Source organism: Euleptes europaea, chromosome 17 (assembly GCF_029931775.1).
Source record: "Euleptes europaea isolate rEulEur1 chromosome 17, rEulEur1.hap1, whole genome shotgun sequence".
NCBI lineage: Eukaryota > Metazoa > Chordata > Lepidosauria > Squamata > Sphaerodactylidae > Euleptes > Euleptes europaea.
In genome coordinates, this window is record NC_079328.1 from 39497200 (window position 1) to 39514723 (window position 17524).

Sequence of the window (17524 nt, forward strand, 5' to 3'; positions counted from 1 at the left end):
TGCGCCTCCACCTACCTGACCCGTGCTGCTGGCGGAGGATGGCCGCTTTGCCCGGACGGGGCGACGCCGACGAGGCCGCCGCCGCCGCCGCCGCCGCCGCGGTGGGGGCGCTGGACGTGGAGGCGGCCGCAGGAGACGACGAGGAGGCGGCCGGAGAGGAGGAGGAGGCGGCGGCGGCGGCGGCCGAGGAGGAGGCGGCGGCGGCAGCTTCGCCCTGCGCCGGCAGGAGGCGCTTGTCTCCCAGGCCGGGCTCGGCGGTGGCGCGCCCCGACGGGCCGGCGCGGCGGGGCCCGCTCCTCTGGATGTGCGAGACGGCCTCGGCCGCCTGCACGTCGGGCGGCGAGAAGCGCGCCAGGACGCGCAGCAGCGCCTGGGCTTTGTGCTCCTGCGTGTCCTCGTCGCCGTAGTCCGAGACGCGGCACTCGTAGACGCCCTCGTCCTGCCGCCGCACCCCGGACAGGCGCAGCCGGTGCGAGATGTCGTTGCCCTGGACCCTCACCGTCTGCAAGACACAATGCACAGCGGGTAGCCGCGGAGGAGCTGGGGAAAGGTTTCCAAGTGTAAGGACGGCAACGGCGCACATCTATTACAGAACTATCACAACCGGGCACCCGAAACTTAAACAAAGATAAATGGCAAGCTTTCTATGAATTTATTAAAACCAAAAAAACAACAATAAGATCTTTTAAAAGTTATGAAAATGAAGTCGAGATTAAATATAGCATGTTAAAAAACGACGGCTATGTAAACCATGTTAAGGGGGTAAAAATATGTATTTTTTTTTTAATGTTAAAAACTTCCCTCACCCTTCTTCCTTTCTTGTATCCCCTGATAATTTTAGAAACCAATAAAAATATTTTTTTTAAAAAAGAAGAAGTGTAAGGATGGGTCACTGGCCACCAAGATCAAGTTAATTCATGCCATCGTATTCTCTATTGCTATGTATGGGTGTGAAAGCTGGACGGTGAAGAATGCTGATAGGAAGAAAGTAGATTCCTTTGAAATGTGGTGTTGGAGGAGAGGGTTATGGATACCTGCCAAAAAAACAAATCAGTGGGTTATAGATCAAATCCAGCCTGAACTGACCCTAGAAGCTAAAATGACTAAGTGTAAGGATGGGTCACTGGCCACCAAGACGGGATTCATTCATGCCATCATATTCCCTATTGCTATGTATGGGTGTGAAAGCTGGACAGTGAAGGAAGCTGATAGGAAGAAAATAGATTCCTTTGAAATGTGGTGCTGGAGGAGAGCGTTATGGATACCTGCCAAAAAACCCCCAAATCATTGGTTATAGATCAAATCCAGCCTGAACTGACCCTAGAAGCTAAAATGACTAAACTGAGGCTGTCGTATTTTGGTCACGTCATGAGACAACAAGAGTCACTGGAAAAGACTGTCATGATAGGAAAAGTTGAGGGCAGCAGGAAAAGAGGAAGACCCAACAAGAGATGGATGGACTCAATAAAGAAAGCCACAGCCTTCAATTTGCAAGATCTGAGCAAGGCTGTCAAAGAGAGGACATTTTGGAGGGCTTTCATTCATTGGGTCGCCATGTGTCGGAAGCGACTTGATGGCACTTAACACACACACACACACACACACTCAGCAGTGTTAGTCTGTCTGCAGTAGTAGAAAAGGGCAAGAGTCCAGTAGCACCTTGAAGACTAACAAGAATATTTTCTGGTAGGGTATGAGCTTTCGTGAGCCACAGATCACTTTTTCAGATACATTCTAGCTGTATCTGAAGAAGTGAGCTGTGGCTCACGAAAGCTCATACCCTACCAGAAAATATTCATGTTAGTCTTTAAGGTGCTACTGGACTCTTGCCCTTTTCTACGTCTGCAAGAGAGAGAGGGGGGGACCCATTAGCCGACGGCGGGGAGGGAGAGGCCGGGCCGCCGACGGCCCAGATTCAGGGCGTGGCGTCAATGGGAAGAATGGCCATCTTCACCAGATTCGAGTCTGCCGCTCATGTGGAGGAGTAGGGCATCAAACCCGGTTCTCCGGATCAGACACCGCCGCTCCAAACCACCGCTCTTCACCACTACACCACGCTGGCTCCTCAGTGGAACAGGCTGCCTCGGGAGGTGGTGAGCTCTCCTTCTGTGGAGGTTTTTAAGCAGAGGCTAGATGGCCATCTGTCAGCAAGGCTGATTCTATGACCTTTGGGAGATCATGAGAGGGAGGGCACCTTGGCCATCTTCTGGGCATGGAGTAGGGGTCACTGGGGGTGTGTGGGGGGAGATAGTTGTGAATTTCCTGCATTGTGCAGGGGGTTGGACTAGATGACCCTGGTGGTCCCTTCCAACTCTATGATTCTAAGAAGCTCATGGAGGTTACTTGTTGCCTTTCACAAGAAATGTTCCTGCCATTCAAACTACACATAGAAGGATTTGCCTTGGATTTGCACACTCCCACCCCCCATTCGAATTCTCAAAACTCTACATGGGGGCTCATTTTTGAGTTTTCAGAATTTGGATGCGGGGAAAATGTGCATCTAAACAGCAGCAAATACAAGGCAAAACCTCCCAGGCATAAATGGCCAATTAGCACCCTTCACCGATGGCCCAGATTCAGGGCGCGGGGGGGGGCAGCGTCAGTGGGAAGAAGCCCCTGGGCATTCTTTGTGGCCTTTCACAAGAACTGTTCCTGCCATTCAAACTATGCATGGAAGAAGAAGAGCTGGTTTTTATATGCCGACTTTCTCTCCCACTTAAGGGAGAATCAAACTGGCTTACAATCACCTTCCCCTCCCCTCCCCACAACAGACAGGGCGTCTGTGAGGTAGGTGGGCCTGAGAGAGCTTGAAGAGAGCTGTGACTAGCCCAAGGGCAACCAGCTGGCTTCAGGTGGAGGAGTGGGGAAACCAACCTGGTTCACCAGATTAGCGTCCCCAGCTCATGTGAGACACTGGGGAATCAAACCCGGTTCTCCAGATTAGAACCCATTGTTCCAGAGTGCCTTGGATTTGCTACTCTATAGATGCACATTTTTTCCTCTTTCAAATTCTCAAAACTCTACATGGGGGCTCATTTTTGAGTTTTAAGAATTTGGATGGGGGAAATGTGCATCTAAAGAGCAGCAAATACAAGGCAAAACCTCCCATGCATAAATGGCCTGACAGGGATGGGAGGTTTTGCCTTGGATTTGCCGCTCTCTAGATGCACATTTTCCCCAACTGAATTCTCAGAACTCTGCATGGGGGCTTATTTTTGAGTTTTGAAAAATGTGATGGGAAACAAATGCATCTAGAGAGCAGGAAATCCATGCATAAATGGTCCTTGAGAGAGAGAGAGAGAGTGATTGACCCCCCCCATCCACAAATGGCACCCCTGTAGGTCTCCTTTGCCCAGGGATGCTAAGCTGGCAGGCTTCTTCCCACCCCCCCACCCCCCACGGCCAAATTGCTGGAGCAGAGAACACCCTCACTGCAGGATTTCAGACTCCCAGGTATGCACAATAAATAAATAAATAAATAAATAAATAAATAAATAAATAAATAAATAAATAAATAAATAAATAAAATGTATTTGCGGCTGTCATGCCAGATAAAACGGAAAACCATGTGTGCAAATAAATGCCCGGTTTCTTCTTTCTGAAACGGTGGCCCTGCGCACGCACACACGCTGGACCTATGTATTCCTGGACTGTTTTTCCTATGCATGCAGCCGGTCTCTAATTAACAGGTCATCCATAATATATACACACAAACACCACATTTCCAATGATTAAATGGGCAGCCTCTTTCCAAATGACCGCATTGTTACTTAGCACAGCTTATTTAACGTTGTCGGCAAAGAAAATACGCTCCCCACTTGCAAGCACGTAGCCTGGTTCTGCAAATGATTTGCATGTCTTCTTACCAGACCCCTGCAGCCACTGAAAGCTGTTTTGCAGCATTCAGTTATGCTGTTCCAAAAGGGCATTGGCTGGAGACTTGTGTGCAGATTGCAGTGTGCGAGAGTTGTACATGCATGTTTATATTATACATCCCAGGTTCAATCCCCGGCATCTCCAGTTAAAGGGCCTAAGCAAGCAGGTGATGTGAAAGACCCCTGCCTGAGACCCTGGAGAGCCACTGCTGGTCTGAGTAGACAATACTGACATTGATGGACCAAGTGTCTGATTCAGAAGAAGGCAGCTTCATGTGTTCAATTATGTGCTCATGCAGTGGAAAGTTGCAGTTGCTCTGACATGTCCCCAGAAACGCCAGGGAAAGCTCTTCAGATGTGAAGATCCCCATGATGAGTGCACCCATAATATATGACACAAACTAGAATGTATCAGTGCAAACACAAATGTGCGCACACACACACAATACTTTCAACTAGGACCTCCCTGAATTATGAACATATAAACATGCCCATAGCTTCTTATTGTCAAATACAGCTATGATCAACAGACCATTGACCACGGTATAAGAATCATAGAGTTGGAAGGGATCGCCAGGGTAATCTAGTCCAACCCCCTGCACAATGCAGGAAATTCACAACTACTTCCCCCCCAACACCCCCAGTGACCCCTACTCCATGCCCAGAAGATGGCCAAGATGCCCTCCCTCTCATGATCTGCCTAAGGTCATAGATTCAGCATTGCTGGCAGATGGCCATCTAACCTCAGCTTAAAAACCTCCAGGGAAGGAGAGCTTACAACCTCCCAAGGAAGCCTGTTTCACTGAGGAACTGCTCTGTTAGAAAATTCTTCCTAATGTCTAGACAGAAACTCTTTTGATTTAATTTCAACCCGTTGGTTCGGGTCCAACCTTCTGGGACAACAGAAAACAACTCGGCACCCTCCTCTATATGGCAGCCCTTCAAGTACTTGAAGATGGTTATCATATCCCCTCTCAGTCTTCTCCTAAGAACATACCCAGCTCCTTCAACCTTTCCTCATAGGACTTGGTCTCCAGACCCCTCACCATCTTTGTTGCCCTCCTCTGGACACGTTCCAGCGTGACTACATCTTACTTAAATTGCAGTGCAATTTAATAGCACACAAACTAGAATATATCTGTGTAAACACAAATGTGCATGCACACATGGTACTTGCAACTAGGACCTGCCTGACCTATGAACATACAAACATGCCTATAACTTCTTATCGTCAAGTACAGCTATCATCAACACACCATTGACTGCTGCTTTCTATGCTTCCAAACACTCAGCATGTACACCTAACCACGGAACACACGCAGCATTGCTGAGGGTACAAATACTCCTTGCCTTCAAATTGAAGAGCATGCATGCATGAAAATACAGCAGTTTTCTATTCACTGTCTAATCATATACACACATTAGATTTTTAGCTGGCCCATATGCACTCATTCCCCAAAAGAAGCACACAAATGCACAGTGTACCCTGACCCAAGCAGCTGAACTTATTGCCTCGAACTCTCTACTTGGTTTTACCCAACAGACCACATGGATAGTACTGAACATGCATGAAGCTGCTGTATACTGAATCAGACCATTGGTCCATCAAGTTCGGTTTTGTCTACTCAAACTGGCAGCGGTTCTCCTGGGTTTCAGGCAGAGGTCTTTCACATCACCTACTTGCCTTCAACTAGAGATGCTGGGGATTGAACTAGGGACATTCTGCATGCAAAGCAAATGCTCTACCACTGAGCCACAGCACAGCCCCTCCCCGTAAATCAGGGGTGGGGAACGTCAGGCTTGGGGGCCATTTAAGGCCCGCAAAATCATTTGGTCTGGCCCTTCGTAGGTCCTGGCAGATCTCTAGCTCAGAAGGATCTAAGACTGGTGATCCGCCCCCTCCTGCGGACAGGAATAGCCTCTATTTAAGGCAGATGTGAATCTGTTTTGCTGAGAAAAGGAACCCTTTTTCCCCCTTGCAGAAGAGTCGTTAGCTATGGAGCTGCTAGGACCGCCCAAGAAACTGTGTTAACCCTTTCCCACCCGGGGCATGGAGAAACTTATTCCCTCTGTACTACAAGAGGGCTGGGGGAAGAAGTGGTGACAATGGCGGGGTTAAAGGGGTCAGGGCCAGAATGCATGGGTCAGGGGCGAGTTCTTAGCCAGTGTGTCCTCATTTCATCCCTGCAGGCGGAGGTAGCAGGAGCCGGCTGTACAATCCAGCCCCAACCGTGCGGAGCAGGAGCAACTCCAGCGTGCGACTGGACATCTACGCCCAGCTGGTGCAACAGACCATCCTGTGCCACCAGGTGGGCGAGTGCGCCACCGGCTGGATGCCTGCCTGCTTGCCATATTGGGGGGGGTCATCTGGGGCAGCTGCCTGCTTGGGGCTTGGTCGGCTAATTTTTAAGTTGATAATTTTGTACGGCCCTTGAATGATGTTATAAATATCCAAATGGCCCTTGGCAGAAAAAAGGTTCCCCACCCCTGCCGTAAATACTCAGAGTGGAAATGGTTCGCCAGGGTCTGCAGCCGAGATCTTTCCCATCACCTGCTACCTGGTCCTTAACTGGAGATTCTAGGGATTGCCAGGCAGATCCTCTACCACTGAGCCATGGCCCCTTCCTGTGACCTCATTATTGACTCTGTCCAGAGACTGTACAAGGCAGTTCTGTTTGGCACGACAAACACAGTTCCATAATGCACTGTCGAGTCACAGCAATACATATTTTCAAGCCACTAAGCCTTTGTGCGCTCCTAGCAAATCACCAGACATTCAGTCAATGTGCCAAGCCTTCCCAAATGAGCCCTCCTGAGTGTTAAGTGGGTATCTAGCAGGAACACGGCCTTATCTGTAGCGGTGCCCCCCCCCCTTTGGCTAGTTATCTGGATCTCATCTGGATGGTCTTTAGGGAGCAGATGAAAATGGCAGAGTTTCCTGGGTATTTAGTGGCATGCATGCTGTCATTGTTTTTTTTTTTTATGGGAATGTTACAGTTGCATTCTGCCAGGTTTTAATATTGAACACATAAAGCTGCCTTAATCTGAATCAGACCCTTGGTCCATCAATGTCAGTATTGTCTACTCCGTGTCTTAGACAGGGGTCTTTCACATCACCTACCTGCCTAGTCCCTTTAACTGGAGATGCCGGGGATTGAACCTGGGACCTTCTGCATGCCAAGCAGAGGCTCCACCACTGAGCCACAGCCCCTCCCCTGTCTTATGATAGTTATGATTGCTCGCCCTGTTTTATGATAGTTTTGTTGAACCCAGCCCTGAGAACTATGGTTGAAAGGCAGGGCTGACATCTTTTGAATATAAATAAATATAAAACGAATGGCCAGACCCTTCTTCAGGAATAACAGTAAAAAGTATGCTATATGATAGGCAGTGGTCTCCAGTATGACAGCCATGGATGTATTTCCACTTGATTTCCACCCCAGACATCCTTTCTCTAAGGGGCCAGCCTTTAGAGAAGCCTCCCACATCTTCAGAAGCACATCTTGCTCCTATGAGACAGAGGAAAGCCTTCTGAAGATGTCAGTAGGCTTCATCTTTGGGTCTGCAGGGAGCGCCCATTCAGAAACAAGGGCCTCCATCATAGGAAGATGCTTGGCTTAGAATCTCTCAACATATTGTGATTCCCACCCCCTCCAGGCGATTGGTCCAAATCTCCACAGTAGCCACTTTGTGGTGATGCCCACTTGCCACTCTCAAACTTCCCCAAATCCCCACAGGTTCAACAAGATTGGGCCCCCCGCTATAGGGTAATGTACCAAGTGGTAATGAACTTCAGCGTGCTGCAGTGGTTAAGAGCAGTGGTTTGGAGTGGTGGACTCTAATCTGGAGAACCAGGTTTGATTCCCCACTCCTCCACATGAGCGGCGGAGGCTAATCTGGTGAACCGGGTTGGTTTCCCCACTCCTACACATGAAGCCAGCTGGGTGACCTTGGGCTAGTCACAGCTCTCTTAGAGCTCTCTCAGCCCCACCTACCTCACAAGGTGTCTGTTGTGGGGAGGGGAAGGGAAGGAGATTGTAAGCTGGTTTGATTCTTCCTTAAGTGGTAGAGAAAGTCGGCATATAAAAACCTTCTTCTTCGGACACTGAATGAGAGAGAGATGTGTGGAAACCCCCTCTTATTTATCATGCAGAGCAAGCCCTGCAATCCGTAAGGGAGGGTCACCAGTGGGACTCCATGTTGCAATATTGCATGGGTGTTGCATGGCTGGCAGCTACTCTTGGACTGACCACAACCTAGTTCATCATTACCCTTCCTCCACTTTATCTTCACAACAACGCTGTGGGGTAGGTTCAACTGAGCTCAAGAGCACCTAGCAAATGCCATGGCAGTGTTGGGATTTGAACTTGGGTCTCCCAAATCCTAGTCTGACACCTTAAGCACTATACCACACTGGCTATAGTGTTACTACTTGGGTTTTTGCATGTGACATCCACCGAGCTGGCAGACCAATTTTCAATAACGATCACACACCTGGTGAACCTCGTACAAGCTTTCCCGTGATAATTTGCCCTAACATTCAAATATTCCATTATCCGTCTTAATCTCTAAATAATTATATGCTTCCTAGCTGTGGAACCCTAGGGATTATCTCCTTAGATAATAATAAACAAATAATAACCACCTGCAATGCATATTAGGTTATTATTACAAACACAATCAAAACCTAGAGGTTTTAGTAAACACCACTTAGACACATTCAGAAGAAAACATAAATCCTGAGAACGTCAGAACAGCAAGCCTAACTCCAAAGATGTTAGCCATCAAGCAGAACCACCACCCCCCTACATCCAACTAAAGGTAAAGGTCCCCTGTGCAAGCACCAGGTCATTCCTGACCCATGGGGTGACATCACATCCCGACATTTCCTAGGCAGACTTTGTTTAGGGGGTGGTTTGCCAGTGCCTTCCCCAGTCATCTTCCCTTTACCCCCAGCAAGCTGGGTACTCATTTTACCGACCTCGGAAGGATGGAAGGCTGAGTCGACCTTGAGCCGGCTACCTGAAACCAACTTCCGTTGGGATCGAACTCAGGTCGTGAGCAGAAGCTTGGACTGCAGTACTGCAGCTTAACACTCTGCGCCACGGGGCTCCTGCTACATCCAACTACCTGAATATAAAATTTTGGAAATAGTAGTCAGGTTATTATGTGTGTATTCAGTGCCATCAAGTCGCTTCCAATTTACGGCGACCCTATAAATTAATGACCTCCGAAAACTATTGTTAACATCCTTGCTTGGGTCTTGCAAACTGAGGGTTCTGGCTTTCTTTATTGAGTCAATCCATCCCATGTTGGGTCTTCCTCTTTTCCTGCTGCCTTCTACTTTTCCTAGCATTATTGTCTTTTCCAGCGAGTCTTGTATTCTCATCATGTGACCGAAATACAATAGCCTCAATTTAGTCGTTTTAGCTTCTAGGGAGAGTTAAAGCTTTCATCTAGAAAGCCAGTCTAGAAAGCCAGGGCATTAAGTTTGCCAATAATGCATTTTAGAGAGTATAGGGAAAGAATTTAACTCCAAGGCAACCAGATTGCTCACTAAAGATTACCCTGTTGATTAAATTAGAGTTTGATGGGAAGCCCAGCAGCAGTCCTGGAATCTGTATTCAGTGCCAGGAATCAAGACAATAAGAGTGTTCTGGAGCACGTTTAGAGTATCTTTCACTCCCAGGATCTGTAAACAATTCTCACATATGAGAGATGAAGGCTCTGAACTTCCAGGGGAAAAGATATGTCTGTAGAAATCTCCAACCGTTTTCATATTTCTGATCGAATCGCCAGCCATGGAAATGACTCAGTGAAAAAAAAATCAAGTCACTCTGTGGATCTTCCTTCCACTGCATGGCAAATCCCCCTTGGAGGCACTCTTTCTCCCTTTCCCCCTTTCAAAATGCTGTGCCCCTTCCTCTCCAAAATCAAATGTCCCACTACTGCTTCCTCATTGCTCCTGTCCATTTCTGTTCCACCAACAAATCCTTTCCAAGCTCTGGGCCACTCATCCAAAATCAAATTCTGTTTCCTCCTTCCCGTAATTATATGCATCTCTCCACTGCATCTAACAAGCAGCCAACAAGCAGCTCAAATCTGAGCCCCTTCTCCTACCAACATTGCATTTAAATGCATTTAAAAGCGAGGAGTCTGTCCAGAACCACCAACCCCCCCCTCCCCAATGCTGGCTCTCTAATCCGGCCCTTGTCCTCTTGCAGAAAGAGATGCATTCAAAAGCCAGCCGCTCATGCTTCATCTCTCCTCCCCCACTCCCGAAAACGCAGCCCTGTGCCATCACCCAATCAAAAACCCAGCATTGACACTTTAATCCTCTGCAAAGCACTCCAAATTCCAGTCAGTGAACATCACACCTCCTTGGAAGAAAATGATCCATCCATTCTCCCCCCTCCCCAGGTTGAGTGCGACCTTGTAGCCACAAGCAATCCCTATTTCTTCAAACAATAGATGCATTGACTAAAATATTTGTGTATTTTCCCTCTTGGCCTCCTGAGTCAAACAAAGCTCCCAATATCATCTGCAATATGATCTTCATCCATAGATCTGGCATTCTGTCTCCATTCTCCTTTTTTTCTTTGATTTCAAGTCAATCCCGATTCTTAAACCCACGCACAACACTATTTCCATTCGCTCTGTTTTCCAGCACTCTTCTTTTTTGACGCTCTAGAAATTAAACTGCAACAGCACCAGGATTACCAGTTGTTTCTGACTTTAAGGGACGCTTCTTCTTTAAGACGCTGCTGCTTATCCAAATAGCTCTCCGCTCCCAAGAACATAAAGTGCATCAGCAAACACACCTTGTAGCCCCTAAAGGTCTTCCTCTCTGGAAATGTTTACTGAGCACACCTCATGTTTCCACAAGAAAACAAGCAAAGGTTCCATATCCACCACAACCCTCCCATTGGGATATCACAGGGAAAAAATCTTGACACAATTTAAGAAGGATGTAGACAATGTAGAATGGGTCCAGAGGAGGGCAACAAAGATGGTGAAGGTTCTGGAGACCAAGTCCTATGAGGAAAGGTTGATGGAGCTGAGCATGGTTAGACTGAAGAGGAGAAGACTGAGAGGGGATATGATAACCATCTTCAAGTACTTGAAGGGCTGTCGTATAGAGCAGGGTGCTGAGTTGTTTTCTGTTGCCCCAGAAGGTCGGACCAGAACCAACGGGTTGAAATTAAATCAAAAGAGTTCCCGTCTAGACATTAGGAAGAATTTTCTAACAGTTAGAGTGATTCCTCAGTGGAACAATCTTCCTCAGGATAGCCATTTTCAAGTATTTGAAGGGCTGTATAACCTTAGGCAGATCATGAGAGGGGAAAAGCCAGTCCTAGCTCTTTTGAACTTTGTTGGAGCAGGAGGTGCTTCAGAAGAGCACCTGTTTGGAAAACACAGGAGGAAGTTTGACTTGGAATCTCCTAATGTTTGGTGGGAACTCCCGATCTTTTGTGATTGGACACTGTACAGCCATTTTGAAACCATTTGCATTCCCACCCTGGCAGCCATTTTGTTATTGCATCCATGATCAGTCCTCAGTGTTCCAAAACTGTCTACAGGCTCTACAAGATTGGGGACCCTTGCTCTAGTGAATTACAATGACACGGACTGCAAGTGAAGCTCAAGGACTGAAGGAGTTTGCTGGCTAATGAGGCAAGTAAATGTCCCATGTAGTTCTGGATTGTGCCCGGTGGGCTGCAGCTCTCCACGGTCTCAAGAAGAGGGAGGACTTTCCTAGCATCCTGGGATCTGTGAAGGCCACAGTGCTCTGGGTCCTTGTCCATCCTGGTTGCTGAAATCATGTTAGGGCCACCTTAATGAGTCAATGAAGACTACAATACTTCAGTTACTGACTCAAGGGCAATTGTTGGCCACATCACTTTTTGGGAGGGATGGTTCTTCAGGTAGCAAACAGATAACCACCTCTTTGAGTGGCTGATGGAAGGTTACCCTAAGCCAGTGATTGATGTTTTATGGACCTCATTGACTCATTAATGTGGTCTTAACATGATTTCAGCAACCAGGATGGACAATGAGTCAATGAGGTCCTTAATACATCAATCACTGACTCAGGGTAACCTTCCACCAGCCACTCAAAGAGGCAGTTATCTGTCTGCTACCCGAAGAATCATCCCTCCCAAAAAATTATGTGGCCAATGATTGGCTTGACTGCCCTTTCTGCCCAAGGTGATTGAGAGATTGGTAGTGGACCATCTCCAGGCCTTCTTGGATAACTCATCTGCTGTAGACCCTTTTCAGTCTGGTTTGAGGCCACAATATGGAACAGAGACAGAGCTGGTGGCTTTAGTAAATATAAAAATACTTGAGATTAGGGTTGCCAACCACCAGTTGGTGGCTGGAGATCTCCTGCTATTACAACTGATCTCCAGGTGATAAAGATCAGTTCCTCTGGAGAAAATGGGCACTTTGGCCATTAGACTCTATGGCATTGAAGTCCCTTCCCTCTCCAAACCCCGCCCTCCTCAGGCTCCACCCCAAAATCTCCAGGTAATTCCCAACCCGGAGCTGGCAACCCTCCTTGATATCCTTTATTTGGGGGATGCTCAGGATTACTATTATTCAGTGAAATTCACTGAAGGACAGACATTGTCCTTCAGTGTTACTCCTCTGAAGATGTCTGCCACAGCTCCTGGCGAAACGTCAGGAAAGAAAATACCAAGACCACGGTTACAGAGCCCAGATAACCTACGAGAACCAAAATCTCTTAGTTCCTCTTTACCCAATTTCTCCCTGAAACCCAACCATCCATTTCTTTCCCACTTCTTAGGAATCTGGAGTCAGCTTCTAATCAATTCCACTTTGATCAAAGAGAAGTTCAAAGAGAGGACAGGCAGCAATGGAGGTTCTGCAAAATTTCAGAATTTCGCTCTGCAAACACTCAGAGGCAGGCAACCTCCTCCCAAACCTTCCTATCCTCTTGCTAGAGCAACACTCTGTGACGCATAACATAAAAAAACACCCCTGCAAGGGCTGGCGTTACAAAAGGGTGCCTAGATCATCACCATGTGACAGAAATAGAAAACTACAAAGAGATATTAAAGATAAATTCCTCTTTGGAAAGAGAATAAGAGGAACCATTAGCTACGTCTAAAAAAAGTGAATTTCAGAAAAAGAAACCCCATGCCCCATAACAACGCCGACTGTCTACATTCCAAGCATGGTTTCCACCACTGTCCCTTGACTTCCTTCCCCAAACAGAGACCCACACAAAAAAGGAGAATATATTTTGAGAGACACTTACACTGATTTTAGTTGCATCCTTATTTGTTACCTGGAAAAGCAAAGAAGGAGAAAAAGAAAAATTAAACGGATGCAGAGGGACAAAAGTGCCACACGCACACCAGCGGATCGATCTTCTCCTCGGGACGGCAGGCATACCATAGATTGAACTCTGCTAATGTCAGACACCTGGCCTTGATTGGGGACGCACTCAATGGGCTTTTAACTCAGTGGATTGGCTGTTTGGGGGGAATTACTGTTGGCCTCGGTAGGTGGCTGCAGTAAAGTTATTGCATTTGCTACCAGCTAACGGCCATGGAGGGCAAGAATGGCTGCAAGGCAGCTAATGGATGATCTTGCAAACTGTTACAATTCCGGAGGGAACCCTTGAAATGTGAAACGGCAATGGCAGGGAATGGTAGAGAGGGGGAGGCTGGTTGAACTGGCCTACATACGCCATTTTGATTCCTTGCTTAGCCGCGTAGCCTTTGTGAGATCTTGGGAAAACACATGAACACATGAAGCTGCCTTATACTGAATCAGACCCTTGGCCCATCAAAGTCAGTATTGTCTACTCAGACCGGCAGCGGCTCTCCAGGGTCTCAGGCAGAGGTTTTTCACATCACTTACTTGCCTAGTCCCTTTAACTGGAGATGCCAGGGACTGAACCTGGGACCTTCTGCATGCCAAGCAGATGCTCTACCACTGAGTCGTGGCCCTTCACCCATCTAGGGCAAGTCTTTCTCCACCTTGGTGTTGTTTTCCCAACCCAGGTATTGCAGAGTGCTTTGGAGACAGGGTATAGTTGAATATATGAGAAGCATATTGACTTAACGTTTGCATCTCTTATGCAGTTTTCAAACGGCATGGTTTAAAACTTATGTACTGTGCTGGGGGTTTTCTAGCATCCGTGGATCAGATCTATCAGAGATGCTGAAGATACACCATAGAACTCTGCTATTAATTTCTCAGGATTTATTTCTTACGTTTGTAAGCCGCTTTAACTACAGGGAGCTTAGGGGTGGTTTACATTTTAGCCTCATGGCAGCTTTGAAAAGCCAGACAGGTTATTGGCCGATGTCCAAACACCTGCAGACTCGGAGGAGCTATACCTAATTCCCCCTCTTGCTGAAGCCCATTAGGACCTCCCTAAAAAATAGACAAAAAAGGGTGGGTGGGTGCTTTTTGCAGGGAGCAAAAACATTCTAGAAATGATGAAGAAAGAAGAGTTTGTTTTTTATATGGTGATTTTTTCTACCTTTTAAGGAGAATCAAACCGGTTTACAATCTCCTTCCCTTCCTCTCCCTACAACAGACACCTTGTGAGGTAGGTGAGGAGGAGAGAGATCTAAGAGAACTGTGACTAGCCCAAAGTCCAGCAGGCTTCATGTGGAGGAGTGGGGAAACCAACCTGGTCCACCAGATTAGAGTCATCTGCTCTTGTGGGGAACCAAACCTGGTCCACCACTCTTAACCACTCTTAACCACTACACCATGCTGGCTCTCCCACACACCCTCCCACATTCTGGTTTAGCCCTACTCAGGAACTCTGCAGGACTCAAAGAATTCATCCATTGCTTAATCTGGGGAGTCCAATCCTGAGTTACTCAGCACAGGGACAAAGTCCATCCAAAAGGGCATGTCTTTAGGTTTTGGACTTCCCTTGCTGTCAAGCCTTGGAGTGGTGTGTTTGATATCCTGAGCAAAGCCATTGCTATTTAACAACAGCCACCTCTGCCACAGTTGTGAGCTGTTGAAGCAGCTCTGAATTTGGGAGAACGTTAGCAAAAAAAACCCCTTTCAATGTAAGCCTTGTATTGTGTTTCCCAACTGCAGTCCCATTCCCCAGCTAAATAGCATCAGAATGGCCAGATGTCTGCAGGCTTTCCTCTCTCTCCTGCAGGAAGGTAGAAGGAGATTCAGCCGAGATGTTAAAGATTCCACAGGTTCACCTTTCCAGGTGTGGTTCAAAAGGGTTATCAGCTTGGCATTCCGGAGAGACCCTCTTACATCCTCAGCACCAAACAGCCTCTGGGACTATATCTTTACATGCCAGAGGGCAGGTTTTCATCACCTGCTTAGCACGGCCAAAAAAGAGAATCCAGAATGGGGCTATGCAGACGGGAGCAGGTGAGGTGGCATTCTCGACAGCTCCCTTTACGTTCTATGGGAGAGAGTAAACAAGCTGCAGTCCTAGATCCTGCAGGTCACAAAGCTCCTTATTCTGGTCACTCAAAGTAGGTTTAATCCCCTCTCCAGTGTTGCCTCTGAATACACCCCTTTTACTTTCTGCAGGTTGAACAGCTGCATTCTCTTCCCACTGGGAAAAGTAACCCCGTCCATTTGGTGTGGCCACAGAGGTCACATGAACACATGAGGCTGCCTTCTACTGAATCAGACCACTGGCCTCATTCAAGTCACTATTGCCTGCTCTGACTGGCAGCAGGTCTCCAGGGTCTCAGGCAGAGGTCTTTTGCATCACCTCCTGCTTGATTTTCTTAACTGGAGATGCCGGTGGTTGAACCTGGGACCTTCTGCATGCCAAGCAGAAGCTCTTCCACTGAGCCACAGTCCCTCCCAATACAGAAAGTTAACTTGAAGCTGCCTTCTTCTGAACCAGACCATCGGTCTATCAAGGGCAGTATTGTCTACTCAGACTGGCAGCAGCTCTCCAGGGTCTTAAGGGTTGAACTTGCCCACCACCTTGATACCAGCTGGTCTGCTTTTTACCAAAAGGGACAGAGTTCACAGAGCCAATCTGTTCCTCTATAGGGATGTATTGAGCTCCCCTCTGTGGTGCTATTGGCAATAGATGGGCCTTGCCCATATGAAGCCTGCCATTACTGTAATTATCGCCCATATCTTGCTAACTTCAATTCACCACTGGAAGTTCCTTTGCCGGACATCTTTGAACGGCAACCTGAACAAGCAAAGTGGAATCTTGTCTTCCAGCCACCGGGCCTTCTCTGGCTTAGGAAAGGACCCATTAACCTGCTCCCCCCACCCCTTGACTACATTTTAATTATCACATGCCAGAGCAAAGATAAATTATCCCACGGCAGAGTTATCCTGCTATGTTTCCAGGGGGTGGACATGTGCACAGGTTCCATCCCTCAAGAGTGGGATAATAAAAAAAATAAAGCTTGCAACTATGATGAATCATCAGTACGGGAAAGTTCAGTCTTGCCAACAACCCACACCCTTGGTTTGTTTATCTGGTTCTCAGACAGGGATGGAATGCTCATTTTGATGGTGATGAACGTACGAAGCTACGTCCTATTAAATCGGTCCATCCATCGTATTGTGCTCTGACCGGTGGCATGCCTCTGGCAGAGAAAGGTCTTCTCTGACACTTACTACCTGAGATCTTCCGCTGGAGATACCAGGGATGGAACTTAGTGACCTTCTTGATACAAAACTTGGCTGCAGCTTGGAAGGCCTGCAGAGAGGAATGGACATGTTCATGGAGGATAGGGCTATCCATGGCAACTAGTCAAAATGAATACTAGTGATGATGCATACCTATTCTCTCCAGTATCAGAGGAGCATGCCTATTATATTAGGTGCTGTGGAACACAGGCAGGATGCCGCTGCAGTCATTTTGTTTGTGGACTTCCTAGAGGTACCTGGTTGGCCATGGTATGAATAGACTGCTAGACTTGATGAGCTTTGGTCTGATCCAGCATGGCTCTTCTTATGTTCTCATGGGCTCTACCATTGAGCCATGACTCAATCCCAAGAGTCTCCAATCCCATCAATGTCTTCCCTTGACCACATATGAAGAAGCCTTATACCGAGTCACATTACTGGTCCATCTAGCTCAGTTCTGTCTACTCTTATTGGAAGTGGATCTCCATAGGCAGAGAAAGGTCTGGTTGCTGTCTTTAGGGATGAAAGGGCTTGAACCCAGGTCCTTCTGTGTATAAAGCATGGAAGTCATTCAGAATCCTTCTACTTGGATAGTCTTAAACGGAGATGCTGGGGATTGAACCCAGGACCTTCTGCACATCAAACATGTGCTAAGCTATGGCCCCACTTAAGTAGTCTGGAATCCAATTAGTATGCTTTCATAACTACACATGACCCAGGCCATTCATCCTTCACGTTCAGTACTCTGACAGGTAGTGGCTCTCCAGGATCTCAAGCAAAGAAAGGTCTAGCTGCTAAGAGAGTCCACTGGAGATGTTGAGGGATTGAACCCAGGCCCTTCTGCATGCAAAGCAAATGTCCTCCCACAAACCCTTCCAAGACTTATCAAGATATTCACAGGTCATCTCCCTTGAGTTGGAGAACACAATAAGGGCTATTTCATAGATTACAGTTCCATCAAATGTCTGTCTGGCAGCTTCAGCCAATCCTTCCTGGTAAGTGTACTCATATGGTCACAC

General features: G+C 47.4%; 2 protein-coding genes across 2 annotated transcripts in view; one reads left to right on the forward strand and one right to left on the reverse strand.

The window, feature by feature from the left end:
• VSTM2B (V-set and transmembrane domain containing 2B) overlaps window positions 1–17524 on the reverse strand; it is a 47461-nt gene that overhangs the window by 25612 nt on the left and 4325 nt on the right. The window contains exons 3-4 of the mRNA XM_056862679.1: window positions 13159–13188; window positions 16–502 (exon numbers count right to left, since the gene is read on the reverse strand). Coding sequence (XP_056718657.1) covers window positions 16–502; window positions 13159–13188 — 517 coding nt within the window. The remainder of the gene's footprint in view (window positions 1–15; window positions 503–13158; window positions 13189–17524) is intronic.
• Window positions 1–17524, forward strand: part of LOC130488978 (cytochrome b-c1 complex subunit Rieske, mitochondrial) — a 285637-nt gene that overhangs the window by 75 nt on the left and 268038 nt on the right. The window lies entirely within an intron of this gene.